Below are 14076 nucleotides of genomic sequence, written 5' to 3' on the forward strand. Positions count from 1 at the left end.
TTCACTTTTCAATTAAAAACAAATTTTGATTTAAAAAATTTCCCTAGTGTAATTTAAAAGGTCTTTAAAATGAAAAGGGAGGTTTTGTCGCAGGTTGAATGATATGTTCATTTCAACAAAACTGTTTACTGTTTGTCAGCAGTTAGGTTAACTATTTTTTGGGGAGCTTACTCCAGAAGATTTATGTTATTTGGTGTAAGAACTTGAACTGCTGAACAAACAAACAAAAAACCCCAGTTACTTATGTAAGTTCACAGGTACTTATCTATGTCTCAGGCTTAAGCAGGAAAGAATCATGATAAGAAGTTATTCAGTTTTTCCCCACAATGCACACATGAATGTAAGCAAGTACAAACTGTCTTCAGATGACTGCAGTCTCCTATAAGTGACTACATGTAAAAGAGATTCAGTGCAGGTGTCGTAGTGGTAATGGACAATCAAATTATACAAAAACCTTGCTAATGATGTTGTCGCTGTTTTATTATCCATTAAGAAAAATGTATTCTCTATGTAATGTTTATTCCTAGAGGGGAAAAGAAATACCTGAAAATTGTGGAGGACACGTGCATTCGTAAGAATCTCCAGAAAGTTCTGATTTCTCAGTGCAGGAGGCATTGTTGTGGCAAGGTTTAGTGGAGCACATATCAAACTTCTGGCAGAATCTTCCAGAATACTGTGAGAAACAATGGCAATTATATGCTTTTTCCCAAACATGGCTTAGACATTTTCCATGCCCAGAGCATAATGGTGCATTTGGAGACTGTTGGCAAAACTGCTGCTTCACGGTTACGTTCAGACGAAGGCCCATGCTGCACAACAGCGGGCCACTCTTATGAAGCTCTGCAAAGTAATGAGTTCCAACACCAAGCCAGTTAGTGTCAACTTGGTGCAGTCCTCTTATCTGGCAAACAAAAATGAACTGCTCTTGAAGAAAACTAGCTTTAGGGCAGTTAATAAATTCTTCCTTGGAGACATTTACCAAATTCATTCCGTAGGACTGAAAGGATGGCTCAGAGGAGATGAAGAGACTATCACCTAATTGAAGCTGTAAGGGACATATCTGAGGGATACTGAGATTTCGTTCTTCTGAGATTTCCCCAGTAATATTTTTATTCATATTCCAGCATTCGGTGTAAAAGTCTGAGCAGACATTTTCCTTTGGTGTCCACTTTATTACACTAGGTTTTGGTTCCACTCGCCATTCAGCAGTCATTTGCCTCTCACATATTACCTGCCCATTTACAATGCATAGTTGAAGAAAGCATGCTAACATGCAAACTGCTGATTTTGTAGTCATTGTTTCACCTGGCAAGTGGGAGGTGTCTTTCACACCTGCTTCATTACTGAGGATAGCTTCAGAACACTTGTTCCTTAAGGTTCATCTATATTTTCCATGGCAGCCTAGGAATTCAAACAGAGATAAATATTTCTGTTTTCACATGAAATACAGTTGAATATCAAAGTATCACTACAAAAATAGGAAATATACAACAAAGCAAGGTCTGCATCTAACTACACTGATGTGAAACTGGAATAAGTCCAATTAACTGATCAGAACTACACCACTGTAACTAAAGTCAGATTTTTCCTGTTTCTATTATTGCTAAAGATATGATTTTCATTTAGTAAATTTCATTGTACTTGTGTATGGAAGAGAAGGAGCTTAAAGGCATACTTTCCATATTCCCTCCCTCTGTCAACAAAAACTAATGATAATCAAGTTAAGATAGGACATCTGTGGCAAAACTAAGAAGTAAACCAGAACATCTAAGGTCTAGTCATAAGATTTAATCAGAGATGTTTTCCTGATAATAATTTATCATTAATTTATGATAAAAGTAGATATTCTGAACAAGTAGGCATGTGAATTGTGGCTTCAGTGATGAAAACATACAAACGCATCCTCAACTCTTTTATGTTCACATACACTCAGCAAAACACTTAATTAAATCCTTAGTTTTCAAAGTATATATCTGAAAAACAAAGGTCCTTAATCACATGCTTCAGGTTTTTGGTGTATCACAGTCAAAGCCAGCAGAATACAGAGCCCTCCAGGACTATTTAATTTATAGAAAAGCCTTTTAGGGCCCTTCAATATATCTGGCAAATTTTATTGCATGGAGATGAGTGATTACAGAACAGAAAGAAAACCAAAATAAGATTATGAAGCTTATTCTTGGACTCATACTGAAAATGATGAAAACACAATATGATGTTTAATACCTTAGAAATTGTCAATAGCTTTGACTTAGCAACAGTTTCATTTGCCTTAAATATAATGTTTTTTCCCCCTTTTAGTTCTAGAATGCCTTTTTTTTTCAATATATTTATCTTACAATTTAAGATAGCGGCCTCTAAACTGACATTTACAAATTAGACAATTATTGTAAAGAATAAACTGTATCTTACAAGGAAGCCATTTAATAAAAATTAAAAATAGCATTTATATTTTGAAATTTGTTTACACTGTTTTTATTGTCACACATGTACTGGTTTTGGCTGGGATAGGGTTAATTTTCTTCCTAGTAGCTGGTATAGTGCTGTGTTTTGGATTTAAGATGAGAATAACATTGACAACACACTGATGTTTTAGTTGTTGCTAAGTAGTGCTTATACTAGTCAAGGACTTTTCATCTTCCCATGCTCTGCCAGGTGCACAAGAAGTTGAGAGGGGACATAGCCAGCATAGGTGACCCAAACTGGCCAAAGGGCTATTCCATACCATATGACGTCATGCTCAGTATATAAACTGGGGGGGAGTCATCTGGGGAGCAGTGACTGGTGCTCGGGGACAGGCTGGGCATCGGTCAGGAGGTGGTGAGCAATTACATTGTGCATCACTTGTTTTGTACATTCTTTTATCATTATTATTTTAATTATTATTTTATTTTCCTCTGCTGCCCTATTAAACTGTCTTTATCTCAACCCATGGGTTTTACTTTTGTTCTGATTCTCCCCCTATCCCACTGCGGGGTGGGGAGGGTGAACGAGCACCTGTGTGGTGCTTAGTTGCCTACTGGGTTTAAACCACGACAGTCCTTTTTGGCACTCAACGTGGGGCTCAAAAGGTTGAGATAACAACAGATCTGACCAGAGTATGCTTAAACAAATTTGTTATAAGAATTCATTATATTAATTTAGTAGCCACTGGTCACAATATTTATTTACTTGCTCTCAGAGTTGTTACATTTGTTCTCAGATTTATGTTATGTAACACCTTACTTGCCGTATATACTGTTTATCAGTATTTATGTGCTGTTTATCACCTCTGGGAGGTGGATTAAGGTTATCGCTTTGCTGTGCTCTGTAACACTGGTTTATGGTATGATAAAATTATTGGTCGTGAGATCAATCTGGTATTTGTACTCAGCATTGCCGTCACTGCTTTACTTTCGGTGTCATCTATCGGAAATTATTAATAATTACACTTTTTACTTTATCTCATCAGAAAGCCAAGCTATGGGGGAGACACCATCCTCCATCTTCCCCTTCCTCTCCAGGCTAATTACAATAGCTCTTGAGAATTTTGAATATCCTCGAGATATTCCAACTAGCATGTTCCTATTGCTATGTCTCCTGAATGTGTATCAGGTCTTGCATGTCTCCTGAATGTGTATCAGGTCTAGGGTTAAACAACTATTTAAGAATACTGCAGCTACTCCAACCCTGGAGACAGGCACTGTGGTTACCCCAACCCCTGCAACAGGCACTGTGGCTACTCAAACCCCAGCAACAGACACTGTGGCTACTCCAACCCTGGCAACAAGCACTGTGGCTACTCAAACCCCGGCAACAGGCATTGCAGTTACCCCAACCCCTGCAACAGGCACTGTGGCTACTCAAACCCCAGCAACAGACACTGTGGCTACTCCAACCCTGGCAACAAGCACTGTGGCTACTCAAACCCCGGCAACAGGCATTGCAGTTACTCCAACCCCCGCGACAGGCATTGCGGTTATGCCAACCCCAGCGACAGGCACTGTGGCTACTCAAGCCCCAGTGACAGGCACTGCAGCTGCTCAAACCCTGGCAACAGGTACTATGGCTACTCAAACCCTGGCAACTGTCACCGCGGCTACTCAAACCTCGGTGACAGGCACTGCAGCTGAACCAGGGAACCATCCCGTGCTGGTATCAGTTGCCTGCATACACAAGAAGAAATCTGGGAAGCCAAATTCAGCTCATTTAGTAAGGGATGAAGAAGCTTCTCCTAAGAGGGAGCAGGAGGAAGAAGCATACTGCTCTGGCAGTGAGGAGGCAGACTACTCTAAAGCAGGGCCATCACAAGAACAGGAGGAGGAAGAGGAAGAATTCCTTGCTTCCCCCAAGGAAGAACTCGGCGGAGAGGTTCCTCCTCTTCCTCAGAGGGAGAGGAAGAACTCATAAAAGAGACAGTAACCACCCAATCCCTCTCCCTGAGTGAGCTGCAAGATATATGAAAGGAATTCAGCTGCCGCCCAGGCAAGCACATTGTCACCTGGCTGCTCCGATGCTGGGATAACGGGGCCAGTAGCCTGGAATTAGTCGGTAAGGAAGCCAAGCAGCTGGGATCCCTTTCTAGGGAAGGGGGCATTGAGAAAGCAATGGGAAAAGAGGCATAAGCCCTCAGCCTCCGGAGGCGACTCCTGTCAGGTGTGAAGGAAAGGTATCCCTTCAAGGCAGATGTTATATGTCATCCAGACAAGAGGACCACCATACAGTACCTGAGGGAATTAGCCATGCTGGAGGTGATTTATGGTAACCTGGACAACAAAGCAGTTATCCAAAGGTCCAGATGAAGGCAGGTGCACGCGACCCATGTGGAAGAAGTTGGTACAGAGCACATCAGTGTTGTATGCCAACTCATTGGCAATGTTAACCTGGAAAGATGAAGAGGGACCAACAGTGGATGCTACCACTACAACTAGCCAATTCTGGGAATACGAAGAAAGTCTCTTTTCCTGCTTTGTCTCGCCTGTGAAGCAACTGTCCCGGAAGGTCCAGCAACTCAAAGAGGAAAGGTCCTACTCTCCACCTGTATGGACCAGTACCTCAGCTATTAGGAGTCAATGTTCCTCTGCTCAAGAGAGAGGATATAGAGGGTACACACCACTGGGCACCCTGTAGTTTTACCTGCATGACCACGGAGAGAACATGAGGAAGTAGGATGGAAAATCTACCTCGACCTTAGAGGAACGGGTACGTGAGTTCCAAGGAAAAACAATCACACAAGGGGTTTCTTCCAGGAAAATTGCTGCTCTAGTTTCCAGTGGACAGTTCCCCAGAAAGAGTAGAAGGGCTGATCTAACTTCTGATTTTAATGAAGGAACTTCTGACTTGTATGTAGAAGTGGGTAACAAATACTACAACCAGAACTCAGAGGGGCCCTGCCTCCAGCCAGGTGGAGGAAAGGAACAACGAGGTTTACTGGACTGTGTGAATTCAATGGCCTGGCACATCAGATCCACAGGAGTGTGAGGCTCCTGTAGACACCGGTGCACAGTGTACCCTAATGCCATCAAGCTGTACAGGGGCAGAACCCATCTGTATTTCTGGAGTGACAGGGGGATCCCAACAGCTAACTGTATTGGAGGCCAAAGTGAGCCTAACCGGGAATGAGTGGCAAAAACACCAGATTGTGACTGGCCCAGAGGCTCCGTGCATCCTTGGCATCGACTACCTCAGGAGCGGGTATTTCAAGGACCCAAAAGGGTACCGGTGGCCTTTTGGTATAGCCGCCTTGGAGATGGAGGAAATTAAACAGCAGTCCACTTTGCCTGGTCTTTTGGATCAGGCTGGATCAGGTGGATCAGGCTGCTCAGATTGAACTGGCTTAGGTGGATCTGAACTTGGAAACATAAGGGTGAATTATTTATAGCTTGGTGGGCCCATGACACCTCAGGCCATCAAGGAAGAGATGCAACATATAGATGGGCTTGTGATCGAGGGGTGGACTTAGCCATGGACACTATTGCTAAGGTTATCCATGAATGTGAAACATGTGCTGCAATTAAACAAGCCAAGTGGTTAAAGCCTTGTTGATATGGAGGACGACGGCTGAAATATAAATATGGGGAGTCTTAGCAGATCGATTATATCACACTCCCACACACCTGCCAAGGCATGCACTATGTGCTCACCATAGTGGAACCAACCACCGAATGGCTGGAAACATATCCTGTGCCTCATGCCACCACCCGGAACACTATCCTGGGCCTTGAAAAGCAAGTGCTGTGGTGACTTGGCACCCCAGAGACAACTGAGTCATGCAATGGGACTCATTTCCAAAACAACCTCATAGACACCCGGGCCAAAGAGCATGGCATTGAGTGGGTATATCACATCTCCTATCATGCGCCAGGCTCTGGGAAAATCCAATGATACAATGGACTGTTAAAAACTACACCGAGAGCAATGGGTGCTGGGACATTCAAACATTGGGATACACGTTTAGCAAAGGCCACCTGGTTAGTCAACACTAGGGGATCTGCCTGTCGAGATGGCCCTGCCCAATCAATCTCTTATGTACTGTGGAGGGGGATAAAGTCCTTGTACTGCACATAAAAAATATGCTGGGGAAGACAGTCTGGGTTACTCCTGCCTCGGGCAAAGGCAAGCCCATTTGTGGGATTGCTTTTGCTCAAGGACCTTGGTGCACTTGGTTGGCAATGTGGGAGGATGGGGAATTCCAATGAATACCTCAAGGGGATTTGATTTTGGGTGAAAATAGCCAATGAACTGAATGGTGTGATGTTAATTGCTATATAATACTGTATGTCATCACTCTTGTTGTTGCTATATGCCATATGAGCGGTATTATAGTAAGAATCCCCCAGACTAATGAAGAATGAACTTTGATGAAACTGAGCAAAGTGCAGCAGTGATGTAACCAGAACCGGCTTCAGCATGCAACAGTCCAACACCACACACCATCTCTCCTGCCCTGAAAGACTGTTATGACAGATGGAGCCCAAAGTCACGGACTAAATGAACTCAACGGACATTTTAGAGGGATGGTCCGTAGACCAAGGGAATGATATCTGTGTATATATATATCAAAAGACAGGGAAAGTGGTGGTGACTAATTGAAATGTATTGGAAAGTGTAGGACCTGTATAGAATAAGGGGTGGATCCTGTCCTGGTTTCAGCTGGGATAGAGTTAATTTTCTTCCCAGTAGCTGGTATAGTGCTGTGTTTTGGATTTAGGATGAGAATAATGTTGATAATACACTGATGTTTTAGTTGTTGCTAAGTAATGTTTACACTAGTCAAGGACTTTTCATCTTCCCATGCTCTGCCAAGTACACAAGAAGCTGGCAGGGGGCACAGCCAGGACAGTTGATCCAAATTGACGAAAGGGCTATTCCATACCATGTGATATCATGCTCAGTATAGAAACTGTGGGACATTGGCTTGGGAGCAACGATCTCTGCTCAGGGACAGGCTGGGCATCAGTTTGTGGGTGTTGAGTAATTACATTGTGCATCACTTGTTTTATATATTCTATTATTATTATTATTATTATTATTGTTATTATTATTATTTTCTCTTCCTCTTCTGTCCTATTAAACTGTCTTTATGTCAACCCATGGGTTTTAATTTTTTTCCCATTCTCTCCCCCATCCCACTGGGGGTGTGGTGAGGGTGACCGAGCGGCTGTGCGGTGCTTAGTTGCTGACTGGGTTTAAACCACATCACAGCATGTGGAATGAAATGTGGATGTGTTTATTTCTATACCTACGTACACTTGGTCTATCTCTAAAGTGTACATGGATTATGATAATGCTTTATTTACATCATTTCATTAAATGTCCTCCTCTTCCCCCATGTACTTCAAAAATACTTTGGAACATACTTTGGACTATGTTGAAAGACCAAAGTAGGACAGGAAAGATACTGTTTGTGGAAACATTGAGCTGGAGAATATTAAATGACTCAGTGAGCTGTTGAAAATGATAGGATAATATCAAAGAGTGGTACTCAGTCTCTCATATTGTCACCTAAATTTGGATGAAAACATCTAAAATTTAGCTATGTCCTATTAGTAAATTGTTATGCATTTGGACCTGTCCCAATGTCCTTTGTGCAGCAGAGTGACCAGCACTGTTTAAGCCTTTGAAGATACCAGAAAGGTGTGGACTATGACTAACTAGTAGTAATAATAGCAGATTTGAGGCTTAGATTATTAAACTCAGAAGGGGTAGAAACTAGATTTTGATTCTTCTCCCAGAATCGTTTTTGTTTTAATTTATCACAGAATCCCAATTCTGCCTTCAAACAGTTGAAGTACTCTAACCACCTAGCTCCACAGCCAGGCAACTATGCTAATTTCTAATTCCTTTCTCTCTCTCTGTATTTCCACCTCTGGGAGATAATTCCCCACAGAAAAAAAAGCAAGGACATGGATCTGCAAGAAAACTACTGTCCTTGTTACAGAATACTCATAGTCTTTCTATTTTGAGACCATTCCATTACCTTCAGAATCTCATGATGTTCAATGATACCATTAGATAATGTGCTATCAAATGTGTAGTTTGCATCATTTAGCATTTTTTCCTTTAAGGTAGCAGTGTTGAACTATTATATCCATTATAGCTGCTATTACATCTGTCACTTTTATCAGTGTTAAAGTCTATGCTCTATATCACTGTATATTTATAAATCCTACATTCAGCAACACATCTTTACATATCTTTTTCATAATAAGATTTTCTTGTGGGTTACTAAAATAGATGTTTATAAAAGGATATTTTTCTTTTTAGACACTTCAAAAAGAAAGCTGTTGCATGTCTAATGCAGAAGAATTCTTGCCCACTTATTTTTTGCCCTTCATTCACGTAATTATGCATAGTTCTGGTATCATATACAGGCTTCATTTTTACTGATAAAGAAAATGTGTTTTCTCACAATAGTTTGACAGTGGAGTGGCCTACATGGCACCAGGCTTGATGGCTTCAAATGGGAGCTACCTTTCTCAAAGGGGAAAGAGTATCTTTGCCCAGGAGCTTGCAGGGCTCATTGACAGGGCTTTAAACGAGATGTGAAGGGGGAGAGGGAACATATCAGGCTTGCCTGCAGCAAGCCACGGGAGGACACACAATGGTTAGAGGAATGGGGTGCTAATATGGGCCCTCAACCTGTTGCCCAGGGGCGTGCTGGGGACACTGCACCACAGTCAAAGTCTGGTGGAGATGAGCTGGGGGCTCCTGAGGTAGTAGAAGCCAACAAGAAAATTTCCGTGGAACACCTTAAGGAAACCAAGGTGTGTTCCACTAGGAAGGTGACATGGCCAACAGCCCAGATGAAGTGTCTCTACATGAATACACGCAGCATGGGCAACAAACAGGAGGAGCTGGAAGCTATCACGCTGCTAGAAAGATACGGCCTGATTGCCATTACTGAAACCTGGTGGGATGAATCCCATGACTGGAGTGTGGCTATTGATGGCTACAGGCTATTCAGAAGGGACAGGCAGGGACGGAGGGGCAGAGGTGTTGCTCTCTGTATCAAGAAATGGATAGAGTGTGAAGAGCTGTCCCTGAAGAATAGCCACAAGCAGATCAAAAGCTTATGGGTAAGAATTAGAGACTGAGGCAACAAAGGGAACCTTCTGGTTGGTGTCTTCTACAGGCTGCCTGATCAAGGAAAGCCTACTGATGAAGCCTTCTTCCTCCAGCTACAGGAGGCTTCATGCTAGCAAGCTCTTGTCCTACTGGGGAACTTCAACCACCCCGACATCTGCTGGAAAAGTAGCATGGCAAGCTGTAGGCAATCCAAGAAACTCCTGGAGTGCATTGAGGATAACTTCTTAACCCAGGTAATAGACACTGCTACCTGAACGGGACGCAATACTGGACCTGATGGTCACCAATGCAAGTGAGATCATCAGTGACTTCAAGATTGGAGGCAGCCTAGGCTGCAGTGATCATTCATCGGTGGAGTTCACAGTCCTGAGGGATATGGGACAGGCGAGGAGTATAGTCAGGACCCTAAATTTTAGGAAAGCAAACTTACATCTCTTCAAGGAGTTAGTCAGTAGGACCCCCTGGGAAACAGTCCTCAGGGACAGGGGAGCAGAACAGAGCTGGCAGATGTTTAAGGATGCTTTCCGTAAAGCGCAAGAGCTTTCCATCCCCAGATGTAGGAAATCAGGCAAGGAAGGGAAGAGACCAGCATGGCTGAGTCGAGACCTGCTGGTCAAATGAAAGAGCAAGATGGAACTGCACAGGCAGTGGAAGCAGGGACAGGGATCCTGGGAAGAGTATAGGGACGCTTCCCGGTTGTGTAGGGATGGGGTGAGGAAGGCCAAGGTGCAGCTGGAGCTGAACTTGGCAAGGGATGCAAAGAATAACAAGAAGGGCTTCTACAGGTATATCAATCAGAAAAGGAAAGTTAAAGAAAGCATACCTCCACTGATAAACAAGAATGGTGACCTAGTATCAACAGACGAGAAGATTGAGGTACTCAACAACATTTTTGCTTCAGTCTTCTCTGGCAACTGCTCTCCTCACCCCTCCCAAGTCAGTGGACAACATGTTGGGGACCAAGGGGGTAAAGCCCCTCCCACTGTAAGGGAAGATCAGGTCCGTGACCACCTGAGGAACCTGAACATATATAAGTCTATGGGACCTCATGAGATGCATCCCAGAGTCCTGAGGGAATTGGCTGATGTAGTTGCCAAGCCACTCTCCATGATATTTGAAAAGTCATGCCAGTCAGGTGAGGTCCCTGGTGACTGGAAGAAGGGAAAGATTGTGCCCATTTTTAAAAAGGGTAGAAAGGAGGACCCTGGGAACTACCAACCTGTCAGCCTCACCTCTGTGCCTGGGAAGATCATGGAACAGATCCTCTTAGAAGCTATGCTAGAGCACATGGAGGACAGGGAGGTTTATTCGAGACAGCCAACATGTCTTTCCCAAGGGCAAGTCCTGCCTGACCAACCTAGTGGCTTTCTACGATGGAGTTACCACATCAGTGGAAAAGGGAAAAGCAATGGATGTCATCTATCTGGACTTCTGTAAAACCTTTGACATGGTCCCCCACAACATCCTTATCTCTAAATTGGAGAGATATGGTTTTGATGGGTGGACTGTTCAGTGGACAAGGAATTGGTTGGATGGTTGCATCCAGAGGGTAGCAGTCAACGGCTCGATGTCCAAATGGAGATCAGTGACAAGTGTTGTCCCTCAGGGGTCCGTACTGGGACCAGTGCTGTTCAATATTTTCATCAATGACATTGACAGTGAGATCGAGTGCACCTTCAGCAAGTTTGCAGATGGCACCAAGCTGAGTAGTGCAGTTGACACGCCAGGACGGGATGTCATCCAGAGGGACCTGAACAGGCTGGAGAAGTGGGCCTGTGTGAACATCATGAGGCTCAACAAGGCAAAGTGCAGGGTCCTGCACCTGGGTCGGGGCAATCCTTGGTTCCAATACAGGCTGGGGGATGATGTGATCGAGAGCAGTCCTGCGGAAAAGGACTTGGGGGTACTGATGGACGAAAAACTGAACATGAGCCAAAAATGTGCGCTCACAGCCCAGAAGGCCAACCGTATCCTGGGCTGCATCAAAAGAAGCGTGGCCAGCAGTTCAAGGGAGGTGATTCTGCCCCTCTACTCTGCTCTGGTGAGACCCCACCTGGAGTACTGCGTCCAGCTCTGGAGCCCTCAGCACAGGAAAGACATGGAGCTGTTGGAGCGGGTCCAGAGGAGGGTCACGAAAATGATCCGAGGGCTGGAGCACCTCTCCTACGAGGACAGGCTGAGAGAGTTGGGGTTGTTCAGCCTGCAGAAGAGAAGGCGCCAGGGAGACCTTATTGCAGCCTTCCAGTACTTAAAGGGGGCCTATAGGAAAGATGGGGACAGACGTTTTAGCAAGGCCTGTTGGGACAGGACAAGGAGTAATGGTTTTAAACTAAGGGAGGGCAGATTTAGATTGGATATAAGGGAAAAATTTTTTACAATGAGGGTGGTGAGGCACTGGAACAGGTTGCCCAGAGAGGTAGTGGAGGCCCCATTCCTGGAAACATTCAAGGTCAGGTTGGATGAGGCTCTGAGCAACCTGATCTAGTTGAAGATGCCCCCTGCTCATTGCAGGTGGGTTGGACTAGATGATCTGTAAAGGTCCCTTCTGATCCAAAGCATTCTATGATTCTATTTGTATGGGATAAAACTTCTTAACTATTTTAAAATAAGTAATCAGTATTATAACAGCTGACACTGTGTCTTCACAAAAATCATTATTAGTCTTCATGCAACTGAAAGATTAATATGGGAGTACTAGAATTAATAATGTTAAGTAAATAAATATATCTTGTAAAAGCAGTGGAAAAAACAGGGGAAGATGGAAAAGACACATCAAGAGAGAACAAAGATTGTCTTTTTATCAATAAAGTCAAGAGGGGAAAAAAAGTTATACAGTGAAGAGTATGAAAAGAACTATGCATGAATGCATGATAATAGGATTACAATATTAACATACATGACTTAGAAAATCAGCCAAGAAATTAAATATCTGCAAAATGTTGATGTCATGTCATGAGACAAAATGAAGTCATGATATGAAATTTGAAATTGATTATGATAACTGTTATATTTTAGGTCTGCTTTAGGCAAGGAGAAAATCTTCCTATCTATAACCCCAGATGCTTCTATGTAACTGATGAAGACTAAGAAAAGTCCAAGACTGGGACTTGTACGGACACACAGTAAGATATTTGAAGGAAATCTAACCCTTAATGTTACATAAGGCTTGGTGAAAAGCAGCACAATGCTCTATTTTGTAATAAAGGAGAAGTAAACCAGAAAAGTTTATGCAGAACCTCAGGGAAGTATTTTAAAAGCAAAAATGAATCCCAAGTTACTTGCATTCCAGTCCAGCATCTCAAAGATTATGTTTTCTTTCTATTAATAAGAGTTATTAAATACTAATGACAAAAATAAAGTACATTGTAAGCGAGATTGGAGAAATACCCACAGAAGATATTTGACTTTAACAATCTCTCAGAAAAAAAAGAATCTGTCAAGGAAGAGAATAAACCAGAAAATGTTTAGGAACATAGTGTCTCCATGTTGGGGGCAGGAATGAACCTCTTTTCACCTCCCCACACATCACATGCACGCTTTGTGGACTGCCTGCCTATGCTTGAGGTCAGCTCTAGTAGGATGAAGCTGTGACTTTGGATCAAACTGCTGTGAGAAGAGCTGGGAGGGAGCTGGGGGGGGGGGGGGGGGGCTTTCTGGGGGTCCCCCACCTTGCTCAGGAGCTGCATTTAAGCTCAGGCTCTCGCCCTTGGTCCTCACCTGGGCTATGCTGCAAGTGGGCTGGTACCTGACCTTATACCTTGCTTACCTGGGCCTCAACCCTGACCAAAATATTTGACTTACTGGCTTGATCTCAGGACCTGCCTCCTCACTGTGGACTTGCCTGGGAACCACTGGACTGTTATCTGGCTTTGGTTGCCATCCCCAGACCTGCTCTGTGCTTCTCGCATGTGTGCTGTGGGATGGTGCTCCTTGTCACTCCTCTCTCCTAGCACCCCTCCCCTCCCATGCTTGCTGCTGCCTGGGACTGTGATATCATATTCGCTTTATTTCTCATGCATATTTAAAAACATCAAATTTAAGCATTACTTAATATGTATACATAATATAAGAAATGCCACAAATTATAGTGCCTGTACAATTTAACTTCCACCCTCTGTGTGTTATACAATATGCACTAATTGTGTCAATGACATACCAAGTTGTCCTTACATTTTTCATCACAAAATTAATAATTCTTAGGAAAATATGCATTATTTATGGCAATAATAATTCTTTTCAAATGATCCTTTCCTTACTTATTATACACCTTTCAAAATATACAGTGTTTGCTGAATTATTAATTTGCTAATAGGTTTTTCTAGAATATTGAACATGCTAGACAGTGAATTTACCTGCACCTCAAAATACAGAATCCTTATTTCTACCTTATAGTTATACTATATCTGTAGAGAGAAGGAGTGGTGATGCAGTCAGCGCTGAAGTTATAAGGCCTTTCTGATGGCTAGTCTTTTACTCACCAATCCATACAATATCATTGTAGGCATAACAGTA

The 14076-nt window shown here is 43.2% G+C and overlaps 1 protein-coding gene across 1 annotated transcript in view; it reads right to left on the bottom strand.

Moving 5' to 3' along the window:
- EYS (eyes shut homolog) overlaps nt 1-1902 on the bottom strand; it is a 951425-nt gene extending 949523 nt beyond the window's left edge. Inside the window, exons 1-2 of the mRNA XM_075497152.1 lie at nt 1895-1902; nt 544-1370 (exon numbers count right to left, since the gene is read on the bottom strand). Coding sequence (XP_075353267.1) covers nt 544-1370; nt 1895-1902 — 835 coding nt within the window. The remainder of the gene's footprint in view (nt 1-543; nt 1371-1894) is intronic.
- Between the last annotated feature and the right edge of the window lie 12174 nt (nt 1903-14076).

This window comes from Mycteria americana, chromosome 3 (genome assembly GCF_035582795.1).
Source record: "Mycteria americana isolate JAX WOST 10 ecotype Jacksonville Zoo and Gardens chromosome 3, USCA_MyAme_1.0, whole genome shotgun sequence".
Lineage (NCBI taxonomy): Eukaryota > Metazoa > Chordata > Aves > Ciconiiformes > Ciconiidae > Mycteria > Mycteria americana.